At 42.9% G+C, this 24,461-nt stretch overlaps 1 protein-coding gene across 3 annotated transcripts in view; it reads right to left on the bottom strand.

Annotated features, from left to right (window-relative positions):
• Positions 1 to 24,461, bottom strand: part of ALK (ALK receptor tyrosine kinase) — an 83,250-nt gene that overhangs the window by 15,924 nt on the left and 42,865 nt on the right. The window contains exons 5-16 of one of the 3 annotated variants that reach the window (XM_065630536.1): positions 22,047 to 22,209; positions 17,279 to 17,429; positions 14,674 to 14,805; positions 13,583 to 13,727; positions 12,570 to 12,752; positions 10,875 to 10,973; positions 9,745 to 9,897; positions 8,446 to 8,544; positions 6,517 to 6,703; positions 4,237 to 4,327; positions 2,994 to 3,058; positions 1,957 to 2,086 (exon numbers count right to left, since the gene is read on the bottom strand). In XM_065630536.1, the coding sequence (XP_065486608.1) occupies positions 1,957 to 2,086; positions 2,994 to 3,058; positions 4,237 to 4,327; positions 6,517 to 6,703; positions 8,446 to 8,544; positions 9,745 to 9,897; positions 10,875 to 10,973; positions 12,570 to 12,752; positions 13,583 to 13,727; positions 14,674 to 14,805; positions 17,279 to 17,429; positions 22,047 to 22,209 (1,598 nt within the window). Of the gene's footprint in view, positions 1 to 1,956; positions 2,087 to 2,993; positions 3,059 to 4,236; positions 4,328 to 6,516; positions 6,704 to 8,445; positions 8,545 to 9,744; positions 9,898 to 10,874; positions 10,974 to 12,569; positions 12,753 to 13,582; positions 13,728 to 14,673; positions 14,806 to 17,278; positions 17,430 to 22,046; positions 22,210 to 24,461 lie in introns of those variants that run through there. The other 2 variants (XM_065630537.1, XM_065630538.1) reach the window with 2 other exon arrangements.

Genomic DNA, 24,461 nt, shown 5'->3' with positions numbered 1-24,461 from the left:
TGGCAGCAGAAGCAGGGCAAGGCAAGGGGAAGGAAGCTGTTAGGGATGGAACTGAAACACCGGGATCTGTGTCTGCACATAGGCCATCCACATTCACCCAGCTGTTACAGAGGGACTGGAAATTATTTTTCTGAATCAGTTCCGGCTTGTAACTGCCCACCTGCCTTTGAACCTCAGGCTTTCCCCAAGAGTGACAAGCATGGGACAGAGCAGAAAACAGCAGCATCAGTCCCAGGTCTGCTTCAGTCCTGGGAGCAAGTTAAAACACAGAAACAGGGGAGGATTTCAAGGTGCTGGTAACAGCTCCTGCGTGTAGTAGTAGTTGATGGTCAGTCCCAGATAACCTCATACAGGTCAGGCAAGACAGTGAAAGAAGTGGCAGGAAAGGAGAGCAAAGGCAAAAAGAGAAACAGCAAGGAAGTAAGGTATGCTGTGCCTGGAGTGAACCGTCCACCTCTTCTGACATGAGCTTTCACAGGGGTTGCACAGAGCTACCGGTAACAGAAATGGAAGCCCTCGCATACAAGGAGGAACTGCTGACTGGGGTAGGGGCAGACAGAAAGAAATCCCTCAGCTCAGAAGGCTCCCATGACTGCATCCTATGAAGATTAAAGGCTTTCCATCCACAAAAGCAACTGCTTCATCTTACTGCAAGTAGGTAAAAATTCCTGCTGTTCAACACTAACGTTCTTGGTGTTTCCTCACAAGACCCTGAGCTGGCTTCTCCCTCTAATTTAATGAGCCAAAAAGATGCTTCCATTGTAAAGTGGTGGATGCCCTTGCCCTACACCACCCCGTTTCACCTGCCACTTCATCCATCTAGCACAGCCTGCCCCGGCAGTTTTGAACCAAGCACCTCCCAGGCAGCACACCCTGCCCATGCTGTTCTGCTCTGCACTGGATGAGAGCGGAGCCCACACTGCAAAACATGAATTTTCCCACTCTCCTACCACCAAGTTCAGCCCATTTGTATGAGCTAACAAAAGCATCTCTAGGTGCTGCAGAAAGCCAACCTCTGTTTATAAGGACTGCTCAGATTTCAAACATCTCAACTTTCTGTGTGTTTAGCTTTCTATCCAGGCAGGAGCCACTTTATTGCAATCTATCCAGGACTGCAGTGCTCACGGGCAACACACCATTTTATATGTCTGAAAACCAGACCGCAAGGAAAAAATACAAAGTCGATCTGTGTCAAAATGCCTTGAAGAATAATCTTATTTATATGTGTTAGATTCAATTTGTGTCTCTCTTGTACTGATAAAATTGAGCACTTTGCCCTGTGTCAAAGAAATGTAGAGACAAAGTATGAAGCTGGGCCATGGTGCTAAACTACAACAACATCTGGGTGCTTCCCTGATCCAGAGGCTCAGAGCAAAATTTATTCTTCTGAAGTACTGATTCCTCTCTTCAAGTCATAATTTATTTCTCATACATTTCTGACTCATTTGCTACTGATGCTGATTTCAGTGGGAAAATCTTTAAAACTCTGGACTAAAGATATTTGCTATTAAGTCAACAGCTCCAGGCCTGATTCTCTTCTTGCCTGTGTCAAACGTGTACTGACAGCTAGCCACAGAAATGCACCTGATCAGCAATTTAAATAACGGATTTATCATTACTAGCTTAATGCTTTCCCCCAATCTGCCCCCAGAGGGTGTGAGGAAGGTAAGAGTAGAAGTTTGTGGGGTTTTTCTAATTTTCATTTTGTTCTTTCTTTAGATAGTACCTGTAATGCTATCTAGCAAAGTCCAGGGATGAGGCGCCTCTGCATAACCCCAGCAGCATTGCTCTCTATACATCTGCATCCTGCCAATAGAGTGGTCTTCTAGCAACAGAAATTTTCTGACCCTCTGAAATGCTGGGAAACAGTAGCTGCATGGATCAGCTCTTTTATAGTTATGTATTTGCCTTGTGGCAGCAGCTTACTAAATAAAATTCAATTTTCTCTTTTCTTACCGGTCTAGGCCGTGTCTCTCTCAGGAACGATTTCAGGTCACCTCCAGCCATGAGCTCCAGCAGGATGAAACGTGGCAGTGCCTGCAAGCTCACCCCGATACAGCGCACAATATTCTGGTGGTTGAACTTGCTGTGGAGACAGGGAGACTCAATTATGGAGCAGCTTTGATCCAAAAAGCACAACTACAGAAAAGAATCAAAATGTTTTGCTGAGGGGAATTTTTTTTTTTTTCAGAATAAGTAACAAATCTCAAAGGCAGGGTAGCTGGAACAAGCCAAAGTGCTACCCCTGCACTCTGTGTCCATCTGTGTAGTGCAGAAATGGAGGTGGAGAAGTAACAGCTTTTGGCTGCTTTTCCACCTCCTGTATTCCGCATCCTTTTTAGGCTACAGCAAGACTTGGGGGTAACAGGAAGCAAAGAATGTCTGCTAAAATGGAAGTCTGCTCCTAATTTTACTGTCCAAGGGGCAGAAGCTGAGCCAGGGCAGAGTTGTCCGAAATAATATGCTGACAAAGGGATCTGCTTATGTAGGGGATATTCCTCGAGGTCTAGACTAATTCCATTTTCTTCCAGACCTCAGTATGATGGGAAACTATTTCTGTGGGTCCTAGGACTCAGTCACCGAGATGTGATATGACAGAAGCATTAGGTCAATGCCATATGTGAGTTTTGAGTAGTCAAACTAAAACTGCTAAGGTTTCTTTTTATCTCATGTTCTGATCTCTAAGAGAAATCAAGAGACCCTATTATTAATTCTGAAAACTGGGCCTAAAGATTTTCAATTTGGATAATGAAATCCACTGTGGAGTCTCCTGAAAATTCAGCCCGTAATCATTTGGTGCCTTGGTGTCTTCATTTGTAAGAAGAATACAAAAGGATGGCAATGCCTATCCTCTTCGTAAAATACTGACAGCCATGCACTAAAATTACTGTATAGATGTGTTGCGTGGACATAATCTCTCAAAGCATCATTTTCCTTACAGTGCTGGGCTTTGCAAGCCTACACAAGTGCTTGTTGATCTTATTCACACACACCTAATAATGAGAGCTTCCATGAGGAAGTCCAGCTCATCTTGCTCTGAACACACTTCTGGCAACGTCTGGAAAAGAAAGAACAGGTTGACAAGGAGAATGTATTTAAACTTACAGATATAGAACACCTGATACAATCAAAAGCACCAACATTGTCTGCAGTAATCCTTGTGATTGCTGCATTGTCTGCAGCAACCCTCCATGACAAAACCAATTTTTACAATGCGGGTGGTGAAACACTGGCCCAGGTTGCTCAGAGAGGTGGTCGATGCACCATTCCTGGAGACATTCCAGGCCGGGCTGGACAGGGCTCTGAGCAACCTGATCTGGTTGAAGATGTCCCTGCTCATTGCAGGGGGGTTGGACTAGATAACCTTTGAAGGTCCCTTCCAACCCAAACTATTCTTTGCTTCTATGATTTTTTCACTAAAAGAAACCACATTCTAAGGTAATACCTACACCATTACTAAAGTAGATTGTGAAGCCTGTTGAGGGATACAGATGAGAACACATGGCCCATTAACGCCACTGTCATCTTCCTCCCAGCAAAGGAAATAGCTCAGAGCATACAGGGAATGGTGTTCAATATATGGGACTCTGCTGGATGAGGAATGAGAGCCACAGCTCCTGAGCTCTCAGACAGTTCAATCCTGCTAAGTCCCAGCAAGACTATGAACTATAACCAGCAGTACGACTGTGCTGCTATGTAACCTCTAGGTAAAAACAAGCCAGCTGGGCTGCTGAAGGCCTGGAGAACCCTACCAGGATCTTGTAGGATTTAGTTTCACATCCAGCACATATCCACCTTGTAGTGGAGTGGTGAGATCCCTGGAAAACCAGACATCTCCTACCTGCATGCTCTTTGATGTATGTGCCAGCTGCTCTTGGCCCTGTGAAGACTTTTGGCCTCTGACTCAAAGGCTTTGGACAGGTTACAACACCAGGTGTAGCATGTGGAGGATGGGACAGAGCATGGATTTATTTCTCGTACCTGCTGTCTACTGCAGCTGTATGGGAAACCTTTGCCTATTTACTACTTACAGACCTTTTTTAATAGTCTCACAAGCCCATATGCTACAAGTTGTACCATCGCTATGATGGATTAAAGTCTTGCAGTAGAGCAGCAGCCTTTCCAGCCACATCCTTCAGTAACACTTAATTAATCTTCATTTTTATAATGCATTGGGGGGACTCTTGGGTGAGAGGTGCATGAAACCGTCATGATAACTCATACACTGTCACTTACTTTCACAGCCACCTGCAAGGGAGTGGGGTCGCTGGGGATCCCTGCCACCTGACCTTCATATACCTCACCAAAGGCTCCGTGGCCCAAACCCCTGGACAGACCAGAGAAGACAAGAAGGTTTTACTATAGAGAACACACATTATAACACTGTGGTCACAGCTCACAGAATGGGCTCACAATTTTCATTGTAGTGAATCAGGGAGAACTGGATATTGACACTGAGGATATCGCTCCTCACACTACACAGAGGACCAGAGCTTGATGTGTTCTTTCCTTCGCCTATAATGTATTTAATTGGTAGGGAAAACAATCTTCCGAAGTGAACAGTCCTCGGTGAAATCAACCTGCTGGCAGTGCAGTGTGTAATGGATAGCACTCTTCTATGGCTTTGGTGTCAGTGCTTTAGCAGTGGATGCTCCATAACAGGTCAATAAGGATAGGTCTTAAGCCTTGGTGTTCCCACACCCTGAGTACATTAAGAGTTCCTATGATGTTTATGCATCATTAAAGAAAATATTGAACAAGAAACTAGGAAGCACAATGGTTCTCAAAGGACCTCAATTCCCAACCAAGTATCTTTTCCTGATTTATTTTGTGATTCTGGGTAAGCACCTAAGCCAGTAAATGGTGATGATAGTGCTTTGTAAAGCACTCAGCTTTGGAAATTCATGGTGAGGTTTGTTTCTGGGACTGATCATATTATGAAATTTACAGTTTTATTTTGAATAAGGGTACAAGAGAGAAGAATTAAGAGTAATTACACAACAGATCCTGTCCTATGTCCTTGTGATACAGATGTTGCATACCTGTCTATTCAGTGTTCACTCGCTTAACGTTAAGTCGACTGCTACAACAACAGCTATACCACACAGGTGGCATATTGTAACAACACAGCGAACTCTGGCAGAGAATGAGGCTGCATCCCAGGTCCTGAGTCCCTCTTAACCCTGCATGGGCTGCACATTGGGCAGTTGTGGTCTGAGCCTCTAAGAGGCATGCCTGCACCTCGGTCTGGGCAAAAGGCTCTCTTCTACAGCATGAACTTTCCTGGTAGAGCCAGGTCTGGCCTGAGAGCTGCACTGATTCTGTTCTCTGGTCTATCAGTGGACAGGTTTTGCAAGGGCTATTGCCCTGCGGGCAGTTCAAACAGGCGCTGCTAAGGGCAACCTGCTTTGTTGTTGCATAAGCTCTCTCTTGTCGTTTTGCCAGGATAAAGACCAGTCTAGGCAGTGAAACCGCAGTGAGGACTTGCATTGCTTGTGACTCAATTGCTTCTTTTAATAACATTTTGTAGGTAGCAGCTTGAGACACTGTTCTTCGCTATGCCTGACCAGCTTGTTACAAACTGAGAGTATAAACCAGATCTCTACAGCTCATAACTAACCCATCTCCCAAAAAGCCCATCTTCCCCTGCCCTTATCAATTCCTGGCTGTAGCTTGTGCTCTCTGCAGCTTGCCACACTTCAAAAATCCTTTCAGAGCCCAAGTGACAAAGGCAGCAGCAAGATATGCAGGTAAGAGGAAATGAGGTAAGAGACAGCAAAACACTGCAGACTGCGCAGACTGCTCTGAGCATCATCTTTGTAGCACTGTAAGCTCCCTAGTCTTCCAAGCTCTCATGCTTCCACTTCTTGGCTTTTTGTGTAAAACTGCACAGTACCAGGGTAACGGCACATTCACAAATAGCATGCACTGTACCCTGGAGGAGAGCAAGGTGGGAAAGAATTCTGAATTTTCATGTTTTCTTCTTAAGAGACTACTTCAAACTTTCCAGAAGTTCTGATCTAGACATGACCATCCTGCTGGCTTTATGTTCCTGTCCTCTTAATAGTCTGGCAGTCTCAAACCATTGCTTTTCCTGCTATTGTACTTAAGGATGTCATTGTCTTTACCAAAGATGACATCAAAGACTTTTAAAAAGCTTCCTACAATCCTCAGCCTTCCCAGCATTTAATCAGTTAAAACTGGAAATGGGCTGTTCATTGCGCAGTCTGCAAAAGGTGTGTCTGAATTACTGGTGATGACTCTTCAGTTCCTCTCATAATCCCAGAAGATTAACACTGCACCTGTAAAAGGTTAAGGAGACTGCCAAAGTCTAGTTCCCTCCTCACAAGCCTAACTACTGCAGATTTACATTTTTCTTACAAAAAGGAGCATGAGTCTAGAAGTGCATGAGAATTTTTATGTGCCTGCACAAAGACATGAGTTCACACCCATGTAAGTGAGCCAGCATACGTGAGTGTACAGTGTGAAGCATGGGGAAGGCAAAGGTGAATTTACCGGATGAGGGAGATGTTTTTGCGAGGCACCTCTTTGAGGTCACTAATGGATGTGGTCTTTCCTGCAAAGCAGTAGTTGGGATTGTAGTCTGTCATGATAGTGGAGGTACGCAGCTTGCTCAGCTTATATTCCGGGCTCTGTAACTCCATCTGCATGGCTTGTAGCTCCTGGTGCTTCCGACGATATACTAAATACGGAGAACACAGTAAACCAGAGACACAGAGCGACTTTGGAACAGGACAGCAGCCATGCAGCACGTGTCACTGGCATTTGCTGTGTGGCCAGTTTTCAGTGAATCAAACCAGACAGTGACACTGTCATATTTCTGTACATCAAATAATTACAGATAGAAAATGGAATCTGAAGTTATCCAGGAACCTTTGATTTACACATCTTATGGAGAAACAGGCTTGGTCATGAAGAAGTAAAATGAATTTCACTTACAGAGATCTCTGATTTCACAGTTCTGAGGTTTTTGTTTTGTTCTTTGTAGCTTAACTGGACCTTCCAAGTATGAGTCTAGACCTGAACTTGAGGGAGCTGGGGTATAACCAACTTTCCTAAATCACACAGAAGTGACTAAAATCTGAAATTATTTATTGCATCATATTGTTCAAAATGGACAGACTAAACTGTTACCTCAAGAATAACACACTGTACATTAAACTAGCTCATTTAAGAAAACTTCCTGTTTCTAAACAACAATGCTGAACTAAATTTGAAATCAGTTTATGGTAGTGTTATGTTCCTTGAATCACCTCACTGATACTTCTGAAATGTCATTAGAAATCACACCTTGAAAGAAGACATCCTGTGGATATTCCTTGAAATAGTAACTGATATTGGAGAATTTTTTTTCAAAGCAAGATGCCAATTGTGAGCAGGTTAAGTCACTATTACCCTTACTATTGATTTCTGTGGGAGCTGGACTGAGCCCAAATACTGTGACGGTAATAGCTATCGCATCTTCTCCAGCAGATGTTGCTCAGGGGAAGAATTTAAGGGGTAAACATACACTGGCAAAGGCAGACGGATGTAATGACTTACCCACAAACCCTTCCTGCCCTCCATTTTCCTCCTCATTGCTTTTGCTTTGATTTTTTAAATTGCTGCTCTATCCTGAGATGGCAATGATAGGTTAGTTGGATGGAAAGAGGATTACTCTTCCACTCCCTGAGAAGTAATTAGTAATTTTAAAGGAGTACTGTCAGGCCAGATGTCATACATGTAGGACCATGTGTGTGCAACTGATAACTCCTGAAACTCTTCAAACTGAAACAGCTGCGCAAATCTAATTTAATAGTTGCCATTTGCTGCTCTGGCTGCATCCCTCTGCTCTCCCAGAGAGTGTGGACAAAGAAAAGTGGCAAAGCTGTGGTTTGAATCCCTGGCTGCTTTTTGTTGATTCAGATCTATTCTGCTTGCAATTGAATGCAGGTGAGCAACTTTAAAATCAGAAAATGAAAGGCTGAAAAATACCTTTTAGAATTTCAAATAAAGAAGCCCAAAATTCTCACATCCTACTAAGCAGTAGTTTGTAAAAGTGGAACCTATGTGAGAATTTCAAACTTAAATGTCACACATTAAGAGGCTAAATATGTACACAGAGACACAAATACAAGCTTGCTTTTAGGCATTAAGCACCAACAGCTCTCACAAAAACAGCGGCAGTTGTGTTCTGGCAGCTTCACACCACAACACGAGCAGTAATGTCTCTTTCAAGATGCAGTCAGTAACTGAAACCTCCTCAAATTGGTCACTGTGGTTAGAAACAACTACTGAAATCTGAAGTTAAGGTGTATGTGTGCCAAGGCGTCATTAAATACAGTAGCAGCTAAAAATCTGAATGCTTTTGCCTGCCAGGCCCCAATTATCCCTGGCTCAGATCCAGCCCTCATATGAAAATATCTTTTGCAGAGAAACACTCACCTATCATGATTCCTGAAAAAGCCAAAATTAAAGCAGCCACCAATGCTGAAGTCACTACAGACAAGACCAAGGAGAGAGGGAGGTGAACCACTGGCTCAGCTGTAACAGAGGCAGGAGAAGAAGGAATTACGTTTGAAATGATCTTCCAGCAGCCCCTTTTTTTTCAGACAGATTTTTCTGCTCTTCCTTCTATTGACTCTGCTGCTGCTGCTATAGTGCAGGAGCAACCTCTGGCATGAGCAGTTCTCAGGATCTATGACCTCTAATAGCTCATTGTTTCACTTCCCTCAGTTAATATCAAGCCATTAAAACAGATGGTTTGCTATCAACGAATTAACATGTGCACTTTCTAGGTATGAAAACAAGGCCATAAAAAACAGGGGCAGGAGGTTAGGGAGGTGGAAAGAACATTACATTGCCAGGGTGCTAAAGTGCTGCTACCAATGCCAAACCACAGCAAAAGCAGAAGGAGGGCTGCAATATGTCATCTCCCAAAGGCACCTAATCCAGGCAGAAAAACCTGATAACAGTAAGTGCAGTACTAAGTATCCCATAGCTGCATGCTCACTCGGGACCATGCAAGGCATCTATTAAGGTTTACTTCACCCTGGCAAAATGACCATGCTTTTTACCCATTTTACAGATGGGAATGGTAGAAATACAGAACAATTTTCCCACGCCAGTGACAAAGCTGAGAGCAGGATCTTGAGTGATCCTGGAGTCACTTGCTCTAACTGCTGGGCAAGAATATGAAGGAAACTGAGTAACGGAGCTCTGAACACTTGCTTTTTAAGTAAGGCAAGTACAGGCACTGTCTTTTGTTTTCCTCAGACATCACTCACTCAGAATTTCTTATCAATTCTGCACATGCACCTTATATGTCCAAACCCACAGGAAGTATATTCTCCTTTACATTGTACATTTTTTTTGGTTCTAAGAGGATGGACCTGGAAATTAAGTTTAGCTGGACAACTCCTTCAGTGTGCAAACTTCCATGATTTCAGAGCAGAATGTGAGCATCAGCACAACCAGATGCAAAATTTGACTCTCCTCAGTGCTGCCCAGTATGCCAAACATACTGCTGTAAAGCAAACCAGTGCCTCAGCACCAATGTGTCCATAGCCTAGCAAAATAACTCTGTAGCACACACCATCAGGAAAGAAGGTAACATTCAACAGAAGCCAGTTTTGAGAAAGAGACCAGAGAACACTTTCAGGACGTCTTAAAGTCCAGAATACAGATTTTTACCATGCATTTTCTGTTTCACATGCTACCAGCCTACCTCATACATCTACTTACCTATGCAAGACACACCATCCTCAGCCAACTCTGTGCCTGGTTCACAAAAGCAAATGACTTTTTGAGTCTCAAGATCAACACGGCACTCGTCCATCTCACAGTGACTGCAGTTAAGATGAAGCCTAATATCCACCTCTCCGTGCCCCTCTGTCACTAGGGAGTGGATGAAAGAAGCTGAGTTAACTACTGTAAAGATCATTCATATTGTTCCCTTGGGCTCTGACAGAAACAGGAGACACGGTAGACACAATTGCTGGATGTGGCACGGTGGGACCCCTTTAAGAAACTGATTTCTCCCCATGTTCCACAGCTCCTGTCCTTTCTCATGTAGAAAATAGAAAATTTCAGCTAAATAAGCCCCACTGCAGTTGAGGTGCACCGGCTCTCTTGCAGCAGGTGGTCCTACCAGGTTAGGAAGGAGTCTGCTGCCCAGCCTAACAGAAACCTGCCCTTTCAGCAGTCCCTGAGGCTCACCCTTCTCATCCTGGCCTTTCCTCCCTCTGAGATCAAACACTGCAATGTTTTCAAAACCTTCCGGCTGAATCTGTCAGGCCAGTCCATCGGTATTTGAAAATACTTTTGGCTGTTCTGAAGCAAACTTTTTTTTTTTTCTGAACAAAGAGATATTTTTGTATTTTCTGAACACATCGCAAACATATGGAAGACGCTGACTTCTGAGCAAACATAGGCTGGAGTGGCAGTATTTATCACTCCCATGCGCTGCTGGGCAGCACTGCACTGTTTTCTCTAGAAACTCCCTGGTCCAGCCTGGATACTTTGCTGAAGGATGCTCTAAGGAACATATTTGTTACTGAATATTTTGTCTGCTTCTTTCCAAAATTATCTGAACTATGAGGTTCTGTTAGTACTTTCTTTGGACAAAATTATTCTATAGTCCGGTAAACTATCTTGTTGGGAAGTGTTTTCTAACATCCATGATGTTTTCTCCACCTGCTGTCTTCCTACTACTTCTGTTTATTTTCCATTGGACTTTGTTATTCTATCTTTCTTTCTCCTTGTGTTCACGATGACACTAAGCTGTACCCAAAGGCTTTTAAATTGTCCTACAGATGCAAACTATTCTTAACATAAAAGAAACCCACTAGAAGACTTTTGACCAACATTAATACCTTTAAGCGCTGGAGTGTATAAAGTACCAATTGGATTAATAAAGGACACACCATCCTCCCCATCCATCTCTGGGTCATTGTCCACTGCAGCATTGCCACCTACGTCAAACCAGAAGTTACCTTAACAGACTGAGGCTCATTAGCACTAAAATACAGATCAGCATTGCAACATGCATGACTTCAGTATATTTAGGGAGGCATCCAAATGACAAAAGAGAATAAATCAAAGTATTTCACACATAGGGAATACTTAGTGAGTTGTGGCATGAACCACTGGTCTTTCATCTCTAGAACTTCAATTTGATCGCAGCATCTTGTGACAATCGATTTCTTAGCTCTGTTTTAGGCAGACTATTGCAAACTAAGGCACACCTAAACCAGAAACTTCACCTTTAACCATCTGGATGCTGTGAAAACACAGAAGTCCTTCTTAAAATTAATGTGGCCAAGAGACAAGAAAAGACCAGTGCTCAAGGGCTAAGTTCAGTACCCTTGCTGATCAAGGTATGTACTGTGTCAGGAATGAATAATTCAATATCCTTCCTCTTCTTTGCACCCTGAAAGCTGGGTGGTCCACCAGGAGTGGGGACTGAAGGAATTCATGAGTTACTCACTTGTGCTTGGGCATATAGAACATATCAGGAACAAAGTATGGGCAATACATAGAACATATTAGAAGCACAGTAGGGGCCATGTATTTTGTAGTACAAGCATGCAAAGATTCCCCCACTCCACCCAAAAATGGCTTTTTCCCTTTAACTATCTTCAGTGACATTAAAATTATGTCATGTGAGGCATTCTGTTGGAAAAAGCAGCATTACACAGTAACATTGGTACAAAACATGCACTTAATCATTTAAATGCAACTACTCCTACATTTATACAGTCCTAAAATTACATTCGGCCCTTTGAAGGCAACCACGAGACTGATGCGGTCCCCAGTGAAAATGAGTTTGACACTCCTGGTTTAAACTCATTACTTCCTCTCAGGATTTATAGTACATCATACACTTGATTTAAGCTGTGGGGAACCAGGGGTTAAAAAGTCCACCACAGTGCAGATGGCTGAAGAAATTATGTGGCCCAGGAGATTACAAGTTAGTAGAGATCTTTAATCTGGCCCATACCAGTTATAATCAACATAATGCCATCTGACAGCTGTCCTGAGACCCACAGCACATGAAATTAGCTCCTTGTTGACTGAAGTCAACACTGCCATCGTTATTAAGAGGGGTCCTGGCTGGCAGCCTGAACCCCTGTCCCCAGAGACCACCTGCGCAGGACCACAGCAGGACAGGGTAGAAGAAGCCGCGTCCTTCCCCTGGCATAAGGCCTGGCTGCCGGTCTCCAGGACCAAAGTCCTCCAACCACAGGTGCTGGCAATGGGAGCACATTGCCTGTGGCTCCTCCTTCTTCAGCACTGTAACCCCCCAATGGAAGGCTCAAGAATCGCAGCAGGATCTTGATGGCACATTTTGCAGAGTGCAAAGCCAGGATTACAGCTGAAGGACTGACATCTGGCTATTTGCTCAAAGACTAAATGCCATACGTTCATGTAATGCTAAAAAGGCAACACAGACATACTAGTACATAACAGTCAAATACACTAGCTACAGGAGAATTAGCTATCAGTGTTTTGCTGATCATTAGCACTAAAGGAGGGGAAGGGACACCTTGAACATGAAGCCACTTTACCTATATATCCTCCGCCTCCTCCACCTGAGGAGCACCCCCCTCCACCCCCTCCGAAACCCCCTCTTGTCTCCCACCCCCACTTCTTCATGGCCTGGGGGCAGGATCTTCCTCCAGTAGCACCTTCCAGCAAGGATTTTCCTGACCACAGGAAGGAAGTGTTATCATTCCAGCCACCTCCACCACCTGCAGTTAAGAGAAGAGAAGAGGCACGGTTAGGGATTATTTTGTGTAAAAAACACTGCAGGGAGCTGCAAAACAAGCCCTCCTTTGAAAGCACCTCAGCTGAAAGTGAGTCTCATGCCTTGGTTAGAAGAGGGGATGTGCTTGCTACACAGTGCTACGGTGACCTTTCTGTGGGGCTTTTGACCATGTCAATCATCTGCACCTCTTTTCACCTACCAAACAGGACAAGTATTTTCTATGGAAAATGTAAAAAGATATCCCTGCCTACTCCCCAATCACTTGTTTCTGGCTATGAGAGCTTTCTCCTCTTTGCAAAAAATACTTTCAAAAAACCCCTATGTCAGTTCCGAAGTGGAGAAAAAAGGGTGTTTAGTGAAAAGGATGTGAAAACAGGTCCCAGCCCTGCTCTAAATACAACATACTCAACAGTGATTCACTTTCATCTCTGCTGGCTGATCAGTCCAAGGTCTCTTCACAGAGACTTCTAACCAGGGTGCAATTATGCTCTTTCTGCATAAGCCGGGGAAACTGTGAGTACGTCTACACAGCACGAAATGGTGCGGGGAGGAGGACTGCTATGTTGGCACTGCAAACTCCCACATCAAAATATCAAACAACTTTTCTTATGAGAAGTACTTCATTATTTTGGGAAAATATTGCCATTGTTATGGCTATATCATCTTCAATACCTGTATTTAGGCCATCTGTTTAACACCCTTGCTCCCCCTGAACTGTGTTTTCGTGAGTTTCACCTCACCTCCTTGTGAGGAGGAATCTGGGAGTATCACATATTCACAAAGGTTTTCTTAAAAAGATTAAACTTTCCTTACCTGCAGCTCCTGAATTTCCATTCAACCCTGGAATGGAGGAATCATTCTCCAGCCTTTCTGGATGAAATGTGTCTGTTTTGGCCCTGTAGGCCCTGCCACCACCTCCTGCTGCAATTATCAAGGGGACAGGTTCTCCATTCTCCATCTTAACAAATTCAGAAATAAAGGCAGCGTTCAAACTGAGTCAGACACACAAATGGAAGTTCAACCACATGCTAGTTACTGTAATGTTGCACTAATGAGGCATCTAGGACTGCTCAGCACTATAAATTATCATTGCATTATTTATGTAACCACATCCAAAAGATTAATGAATGGCGCTAGTCCAACCAGGTTCTGCAACAGAGAACAGTGGCATCAGCAGCTCCATGAATTGTACCTACAGTGCTGATGGCTCTTAGAAAGATTGTAATGTTACCATGTGATGACTTCCATCAAACGAAACAGCTGAGGAGTGCTGCTCTATGTAATGCAATATATTGTCTCCACTGGTAACGGACTGCTACACTGGAAACTGTCTGAGCATGCAGAGTTATGTAGAATTACATAGAAGTTGGGTGATTCAAACATATTGTTAACACCCGAAACAGGTGTTGGAATGAGTACCGTCTCAGCTAGTACGTGACAGAAAAGATCAGTGGTCCCTAGCTATAGGGTTGCCAACAGAAAACATACAGGCTATCCTCAACTTTTCTTGTCATTGCACCATACAGACCAGACGTGTAGCTGAAGTCTAAGTTCTGCAATGACAGATTTGAATGAAGTCCTGTGGAATTTGCCTTTTACTATAGAATTATGCTTCAGCATCTCAGCTCACATTGAAAAAAATCCAATTCAAGCTGTTATCTTTGCCAAGGAAACTCCAAGCCACTGAAGCAGTGTGGCCATACTGTGTAGCCGTCCTAAGAAGCGTAAAGGGCCAACCCAGCTCACTATGGCTATCAACTGGAAATGAACCATACCCGGAGCTCACTTTATGGACCCTTCCCCAGGGATGTATAAAGGGTTCTCAGATATTCCAGGCTGCGATACTAGGGGCAAGTGGCAGGATGTGTTCATGCTGAAGGTGCACAGGGACTATGTTTCCATACCTTAAATATGTAGGTTGCACCTCCCCCACCTCCACCTCCTCCTGCCCATTCTTTGACACTTCTGTTCACACGTATCTCTTCTTCAATCACATTGTTCTCTCCAATGCAGACTTTCTGTATAACATCATTAGTCTGCAAACAGAAGACCAGGTCTGAATTCTGGTAAGAAATTGCCATGTCCTTGTACACACACAAGCCTCATGGACCCTTCACCCTCCCAAACCAATAAATTGTCCTCCAGTGAAATTCCATAAGCAGAAGCAAGTGAATGCTCTTCTAGAAGAATCTTGCTTTTTGCTTCAATCTTCATCAGAATAATCTGTTGCCATTTTAATTGAATTATTTTGAAGCAAGCTCAGTGCTGGTATCTATTACTATGTAAAACAGCTCCATAAACTTTTAACATAAAGATGTAGCAGAATTCACTGCAAATACTTCCCAGAATTAACTATCTGCATTTCACAACTGGGGGAAGGGAGTAACTCGGTGATGATGTGACCTGCCCCATGTCACGCAACAGCCAAATGGTAGCAACATAGAGAGAATCCAAGTTTCTTTACTCGTCTTCCAGCACCCCATGGGTGGGGGCCAGGCAACCAACGAGCATCTACTCAGAATGAAGGTGTATTGGTGGCTCATGCAGATGTACCAGAGCCAGCTTTAACCTAGGTAGTCACAGCATGGACTGTAGCAACAAGGTTGGTGTAGACTGGTCACCCAGTGTTTATTTAGGCTTCCCAGCAAGTTTTGATGTTGAACCGATGCTTACGTTGTAGCAGCAGTTTTACTGTAATTACCAGTGCTAGCTAGTTCAAAGCCTACCAAGACAGCTGCAATCCTACCTTTGACTGCAAGGTTGACCTAATGTTATGGGAAATACCTCACTAAAAAGCCTCCGTATTTCCTACTTAGCATTTTTTTCCCCTCCACCAATTAGCACCAAATGTAATGAACCTTTGGTATTAGGAAAATCACTGAATTCACTAACTGATTTCAAGCAAAACATTAAACCATTGTTTATAAGTACTTCTGGACTATGAGGTAATTGTTGCTTTGATTGTGCATGACAAGCAGGACTCTTGTGTTTGTAAGCTTCAAGCTTTGCTTCTAGCTTGTTTTACTTTATATGTTTCACCTCAGAAATAACCTCTTTTTATGCACACTGAACTCACAAAGTCAACAACACTTTAAGGGAAAAATTCACAAACAGTTGTTATAGTAGGATTGACCTTCTGCTTCCTTCTACTTCCTTCTTCTGTGTTTTCTTTTTGAAGAGGAGCCTGATAAAAGCATCCTCAAGCTACAAATTATTCTGTTGGCCACAAAATGTGTCCTAGGTTGTGCCAGAGAATGAATGGCATCCATTTTGCGTGTGCAGACTTGCCTATGGAACTAAGCAATCCTCCTTTCCTTAGTCTTCCCTCTCCTTAATTGATTTGGAGTTGGGTGGGTATGATTAATAAAATGACAAAGTCAATGACCCAAAGGAACCACTAGATTACAATTGAATTAAAAAAAAAAAAATCCTTCATGGCAAAGACATAACTGATTACAATCCAATCTAGTAAAAGTCCCTTCTACAAGTCAATGCAATCTCTTTGCCTCAATGAAAGAATTACATTAGCACTCAATAAATTCTCACTAAGATTACAGCGGCCTGCAATTTAATGAGTCCATATATTACACTCAGCTGGAATGTCCTAGTTATAGACGTTAGATGGAAGTTTGAGTTAGGGCATTTCTCATTTCAAAGAGGCTTCATATTAATGGTTTGTTTGTAGATATGTGTAATTCCAGTTTTGACATTATTTACTTCAGCACCCAACCTTGAGAACCCCTCTTTCTTGTCTACATCATTCAACCTTTCTCTGCTGTAAAAGACTGCTAAGCTTTCATCTCTTGGATGCTAGCCATTAACAGGTGAGAAATGCACAGTATTTAAATGTCCAGCTCAAACCTGCAGGTGAAATTTCATCAGTTAATGCTTAGTTTCCTCCATAAGAATCTCCTATTCCCTCATCCTCCAAAGAATACTAAATGATTAATAGATTATTGTGCCTGCAAATGGTGGAAGTTGCACCTTTCTGTCAAGGCATTTGCAGCAATGATTGGTTCATAACAGAAAAATCAGGACTGATCCAGCAGTGATTAATTTGTCTCTCCCATTCCCATACAGATAATAACCAAACAGGCCATGTGAGGTGGGTGTCTCAGGAGCTGCAGAGCACCATGATAGCGGCAGGGCTGGGCTCAACAGCGGAGCAAAGACAAAGCCCTGTGAAATCAACTTTGAAGACTGATCTCCAGAGGAAAGGAAGGCAGGGTTGTCTTTTTCCTCCCAAACCCCAGAAAGATCCTCTAAGATATGCAGATCAGTCAGGAAACTGTAGTGTATTATCAATGGGACCTGACTGTTGAAGAAGAAGTGAGCACAGTGACATGGTATTTCATCTTTTCTCGCTCACACCCTCTCCATAGAACTGTAGCTATCCCTTGAACCACATAACCCAAAACTCCTCAAGGACAACAGTTTTCTCTGTAAACAAACAAAACTCCACAGATTTGTAGAACGGATTAAGGCAAAACAGAAAGGGCAATGACTTACACTAGGACAAGCATCTTCTCCTTGCTGTCCTACCAAGATATACAGAGTGTCATCCTTCTGGAGGTCAAAAATTCCCAGCACAGACACGCCATGGGACCGCACCATGGTGTTCTTCCCACCTTTCCCACCAGCAGCTCCATAGCCTGAGATGCTGCAGGAAAAAAAAGAAAAAGAAAAAAGTCCAGCATCTGAGTTGTCCCAGACTAGCAGAAAGTAGCACCAACCACTTCTGGGAACTGCGTGTTTTGCACAGCATCACAGGGCTGTGCCCTGAAGACCTGACACTCTAAGTCAGGGATGTCAAATTCATTTTCACCGGGGCCACATCAGCCTCGCGGTTGCCTTCAAAGGGCCGAACGTAATTTCAAGACTGTATAAATGCAGGAGTAGTTACATTTATACAGTCCTAAAATTACGTTCGGCCCTTTGAAGGCAATCACGAGGCTGATGTGGTGAAAATGAATTTGACACCCCTGCTCTAAATAAACCTAAACCCAAACTTGAAGACTGAGGTTCTCTGATCTATGTGGACCTATGAACGTGGGTAGCTACAAAACAGCTTCTTTCACGTTGATTCTTAGGCAAACACTTGCTGAGGATAGAGTGAGCAAGCCGCTGTAGATTCAAACTTTAATATAAGAAACACATCTTGTTTCCCAGAAGGCATACCCTTGAGAGGTTTGCAGCAAGGAAGAGAAAAAAACAGAAGCAAGAGAAGCAATAAGTACAGCACATATGGCTAAAGAGAACACTAAGCACGAGATTGACGGGGAGATTTGAGAAAGGAGACAACACAACTGGTCCTGGTAGCATGGACCAGATGGGAAACAGCCCTCCTATTCCCAGGACCAGAGGAAGCTAGAAGAGTAGATGGGCACAGCACCACCTGCAGTGAAGAATGAAGGCAAAAAGCCCCTGGCTGAACTCAGAGCCTCCAGGAACATGTCCCTGTTTCCAGCCAGGAGCAGTCAAGTTGCACACACAGGCTGCTGCAGTCCCAGTTCAGGCTCTGGGGCTTTTATTTCAGGCAGTCAAGACTGAGAGGTCCTTACGGTTGTTGACGTACTCAAATATTTGACTGTACTACTGTATGGCTCAGCTCTTCCCTCTCATTTTCTAAGTATGTAAACCATTTACATACTTGAAGCAATCCTTTTATCAAAGGATTTCAAAACATTTTATAAAAATCATGATAAAACACACATCTCTGCTGCAACAAAAGACAGAGATACTCAACTTTCTGAGCAAGTGAGTGGTGATACAGCAAGCCCCATTTAGAACTGAAATAAGCAGGTGATTCTCCACTGACATTAGTAGCTTTGCAGGTATTTCCACAAAAGCAAAATTCAAGCTGGAGCATGTGAACAGTGACTGCAGGGCTGAGAGCACAAAACTTACTCTCAGCTTCCTACTCATTACAGTACAGCTGCTCTGCTTTAACTACTCCTTCACTCCAGCACCTGGTTGGTCTTTGCTCAGCACAGTCCTGCATGCAAACAGGCTACAAGGAGGAGGAACCAGCAATGCTCATTGTTTGCGAGCACCCTGAACAGGCTGGGCAGCCAGCTCGCTTTCAGCCAGCAACTTGTCTGAACCATTAGCGTGAGAACTCACCTTGTGGTCCTGCTCTGAGGCAGCCAGCATTGAGCAGTTCTGATGTCGAAGCGACTATGGAGCATCAAGTGCCTCATAAAGCACATTAGATCCTCACAATGTGACATGATTATGTTCATGCCACTGTTGATATCCAAAGCAATCATTCCTCAGTAATCCTGCACTGGAGCCAGCAGAAAAAGTGATGTACACAGCACTGGGCTACACTGAACAGATGCTGCATGTATCTGAAGACTGAGTTGATTTGGCAATGGCTAACAAGGTGCACTATCAGGCACAGCAAGCTGGCAGGGCTAATCGACTGCAGTTAGGGGCCATATTTTTCTGGGTATAAACAGATTTCACATACAAGCAGTGATGTCTGTAAGTTCAGGAGAACCCATTTTGGCCTCATTCAAAGGCTGCAGACAAATAAAACCCAATAGACTGAGATGACAGTAATTCCCTATTCAAAATGTGTGTCACTATTTAAACAGATGGGTTATCTTGACTTCAAGTTTTAGCAGGATCCCTTTCCTTAGGCACAACTTTCTTTTACAAGAGGAATCCATTTAACCGTATTGGCCTTGAAGAAAGATTCAGATCACCCTGAGCAGATATATCCAGAACACAGAATCCCTTCCACTGTCTTCCTCCTTTTCTTTTACTATTATACTTGTAGGAGCTGAAAAAGAAAACTGCAATTCAGGAAGGATCAGGATGAGTCAAGTGCACTGGAAAAAACAACCCCACCTCTAGATAGACAGTCAGGGCAAATACTCGAGCTAGTTTTGAGAATATGAGAAAATGCAGTGCCCAGGCTGGCCAACCGAGAAGGACACCTTTTTGCATTCCACTGTGCCATATTCTTGTGCCACCTTACAAGAAGGGACCAGACAAAACAGGACAGTGGAAGTGATAACAAAGAGGGCACTCAGCACATGGACCAAAGATTCTTGCTTTTATAAAGAATTAGGATAATGGATGGTAACGTGTAATTTATTACAGTTCACTTCTCTCATACTTGATCATAAGCCTAGATATGGGATGACAAGACCTCCTGAATGCTTAGAAGGAAATTTGAAATAAAAAATTCTCTTATGTTGCCTATCTTTATTGTTATACAATGTGTAGTACCCATGGGAGCAAACCAGACGATTTTGTTTGTATCAAGCACTGGAGCGCATAGGACTCCAGTCTTCAAAGGAAGCCACCTACAGTATGTGTCAGCTTACCCAGACCTCCAGACATGGTGGGGTTTTCTGGGTGGGGTTAGCTTGTGCTAGCAGAAAGTTGTGCAAAGTTGAGCTTTCCATCTTTGCATTTTAACAATGCATATTCTGCCTCGTGTTCACACAATCTATATCCCTCTTATGCAATTATCAGGAATGTAACTCACTGCTCTACATTGTGTAGTGTAAAACGCGCCGATATGGCATAATAACAGCTTTCTTCAGAGCCCAGCAGCCAGCTGGAGGGTTTTATCTCTGGGTCTGGTATCCTGGAGATGGCTATCAGGCTGACAGGACCCACAGTGCAGCAGGCCTGCAGGGGAAAGCTAGACACAGGCCATGAGTCCAGACTGTGGGAAGTCCAGAATTGATATCGCAACTTGACATTTTCCTAGGGCTATGCTGCACTGGGGGACTCTGCTGCCCCTTCGGCAGCCCAGAATCAGGAAGACGTCAAATTAATTTAAGCCCACAATTGCCTCCTCCTTTCCCCAGGCTGTGAATTCTCTACTACAGCCTTAAGAGGTATAGAAGAGAATGTCATCCATATATATAGGTTACCTATGACATTAGCTATCTATTATCTATACCGAACCTAAAGCCGTTTAGGTCATTTATAGGACTTAAATAGACAGGTCCTCCCTGCAGGACCTGCAGTTTTTACTGTGGAACAAAAATCAGCCCACGGTTACACTGGAATTCTGGCTCTTCTTGGACTGGGTTGTGATATTAAAGAAATGACAAGGTTGTAAGTTTATTGCCTCTTCTCTTTTGGGCTATACTTTATAACCATATTTACTGAATGCCGGTCCTGAAAAATTCTGTTAACCTCAGGCAACTCATTTTTGATAGCTGAGTAAAACACCATTAATGCTTTTTTCATTACCATCAATCCTTGTGGTAATAGGCACTTAGGCAGAACTTGCGCCTAGCCTAGCCTAGCCAGTTTCTCAAAACTGCTTTGCAGTAGACTTCTGTTAGAGACTGACATCTATTCCTCAATATTAACACTCTTTTTCATTAACAAGAAAAAAAGGAAGGTGCCAGGAAGTTTTAACTGAAATTTGTTCAAAGCTTTCAGTAGAATGTTCTGCTTTGAAATCCATGATGCCATCATTGATTTCAACAAGGAATCGTGACTAAAAAAACACCACTAGACAGTCATTGATTCAGACAGTTCTGCTTACAAACTGATGCATGTAATGGCTTGATGTTACCACTAAGATAGAGTGAACTAAACTTTGATTGTACTTTTTTTCCCCAGCAAGAGCAAAAAGAGAAAAATGATTGGTAAAAATCTGATTAAGTGGCATTGAACCGTATCTGATCATCTCCCATTGAAAATAACTCCACAGAGGGATTTAAGCATTAGAACCCTCAGTATCACAGAGCCTAACATTAAGGTAGCTGGTTTCCAAAATCAATTCTACAGTGGTGTGCCAGGCTTACAGGCTCAACTTAACATGCCTAGATTCAAAAAACTCAAGATGCTGAGCAGAGCTTGATGCAAGCTGTCCCATAAGAAATGCTGACATACAATTGTGCCTTCTATACCAGGTGGACAATGGGAAAAACTTATTCTAAGCCCAGAGTTCAACGGACAGCATACGGGATATGTCTGCCCCTTGGCCTAAGGAGGTCGAAACACTCAATTTGCAGTTACTTATAGAAGACTCCCAACCTGTAGCCATTCAGGCTAAAGATTTGTCTGCCTCTGATGGTTGTTTCTCTTTTTTCTCTCTTTCAACAAAATTTTGCATTTTTCAGAGGACAAATCTGAGACTGGGAAGATGGGCAATCACAGGATCAGGGAGAATCAAAACCCATGTAGGTCTGGCCCAGCTTCTGAACATAATACTTTATACATGCTAAGCATGTATCTGCAGCTTGGATTAGTTTCAAATGCAAAGATATATCATGACAATCAGAGACGGTTCCCTTACCTGTATGTGTTGGTTGCTGGTACTCTCCAGATTTGAATGCCTTGGAGAATCCCTTCAGCTCCCACAACCACACTGAGGTTGGAGTTCCTGTAGGCATCGTTGCATTGGCTCTGTGTGGGGCCATAGGGTCCACTGGCACCACACGTTGTGAATAACCAGTGATCTGAAATAAGGACATATACAAAGCATCGTCTGAACACCCAAAGATCGAGCAGCTGTTCAGCGCTTTATTCACTCTCTCTTGTTGGGCCAAGAGAAGAACCCGGCCCCTGAGGTTTTAGGCAGAACAAATACCCACAGAATTCTTTCAAAAGAGTCATAGCACTGTGTATCTCAGTATTTGACAGCTTTTCGTCTCCTGAAAGCTATCACGACTATGACCATAGCTTTACTGTTTCTAAGGTTCATAAAGGCAAAGTTCACAGAGTAAAATGCAACACAGACCACGAGTTGTGGGCTCTGGTCTCTGGGCTGTTAAAGTGCATGCTGGTAACCTCAAGACCAGTGCTTTTTAGCCCTTTCAGCTTCTACAGGCATTTGATTATTGAATTTATTTAAAATGGGAAAGTAGCTGTTAGTTACATAAAACCCTGTAAATACAACATCACCTCAGTGATTAAAACATAACAATAAACTAATTGTATCTTGAATAATTATTTGCTCACAACAGATTCAAGTTAAGCTTCAGAAGGCAAACCACTTAACCGAGGCTTGTAAAACAAGCATTCAGCTCTGCATGTTCTAGGCCAGACCTGCAGGTATAAATAAATGCATCCCTGTTACAGCCATTTCCATCAACTGGAAGTACCAGCTCTGTACAAATAGATTTATAAAAGAAGACTTTGCTAATTTGTGCCTCAAAAATCTAATTTTTAAAATTCGAATAGATTATGCTGAAGATGCCATCCTTGTCCTTAAAGATTATTAAGGCCACCACAGTTGCAAGACCACAATGCTCTTGTAACACTCATCCTAACATATTTGCTAGTATATCAGGAAATATTTCATACGTAATCAAAACTAAGATCTATAGGGCAAATAAGTAGACTAAGCATTTTTTATGTACACTACATGATTCGTCATTCATACTTATTATATTAACGAGTTAATATACACAATCCCATAAACTCTGTTAGTTAATTCTACTGCCATTAAAGACAAAAGACTTGAAATACATCTAAAGAACATTATTTCTACAAATTATGTTGGGTCAGCCATCTCTCCTTATGGGTTTCTCAAAGGGCGGCATTTTTACCCCAGCTTCCACTCTTTCAGCGATGGTACTAATTAGGTCAGATAGAGCAAAAGCTTGATCTCCTTCTTGGAATTTGGAGCTATTTTCTAAGCAGATCAGGTCTTCCATGTGTCTGGACAGGAGAGGCCAACACTTCCATCATTACTGTCACTGGAGGGGTTCGCCCACCAAATAGACAGAGAAACACATTAGTGTAGCCAGGCACAAGGTCTGAGTTACCTTTTCACAAACTAATTCTGAAGTTGAGCTAAATTCCTTCTTATAAAAAAGTGCAATGCATGAAATGGATCAAATAATTTGGCAGGACTTTAAGAATAGAGTGGCTGGCATTTTTGAAAAAAAGTTTTGCAATATAGTCTTGGCTATTCCAAGAAGCAATGTAAAATTAGTACTTTAGGAAAGCTTTCCAATGTAAGTACTGTTGAGAGAATAATATCTTCCTTATTGCAAAATCTATGCCACTCCTCCTTAAAACTCCCCTGCAAGGGTCCCCTAGAGACTTTGCTACTGTTACTTGTTTTATATGGATACTCACATACTTATTTTACTTATTTGTCCATCCTTCAGCAAAAGGTGGCAGTATGAAGTCTTAAAATTAGTAGATAGCAAATGGAAGAATTGAAGAACTACCCCCTCCTCCTCTGTCTCCAAGGTACTCCCCCCAAAAAACCCAAGAAAAACAGGTAAGAGGGGAAAAAGCACCTGAGAATGCAAGGTCTAAAAGTTCCTAAGCAAAATGCCTCACTACCTCTGATATTGAGTGTCTTGCACCAGAAGTTACCTATGTTTATTCTTCAAAAAAAATCCCCAAACTAAAGCAAAATCTCACACAAAACGGAAGATGAGAAACTCATTCTGTCAGCTATCACAGTGATTTAACATTGCAGGATCCCAGTGGGCTAAGCCACCTGCACTGAAACATATGTTTAGTAAAGCAGGCAGGTAAGTGTCTTCGTTTGGAACAATAAGAAGCCATTTGGATGTCTCTGGTGAAACATCAAATATGTTCCCAAAGGCAGAAGCAGGTGACCTTCAAGGGGACTATAAGCTCAAAACACAAGAGAATCAAAATGGAAAACTGGAAGTGATAAAACCTAGCACAGACCACAGCATATGCACACTGCTGCTATGCTTAAGCTTTACATTTATGATTTACTCCC

Source organism: Caloenas nicobarica, chromosome 3, assembly GCF_036013445.1.
Source record: "Caloenas nicobarica isolate bCalNic1 chromosome 3, bCalNic1.hap1, whole genome shotgun sequence".
NCBI classification, from domain to species: Eukaryota; Metazoa; Chordata; class Aves; order Columbiformes; family Columbidae; genus Caloenas; species Caloenas nicobarica.
This window is presented reverse-complemented; position numbering and strand designations above follow the sequence as displayed.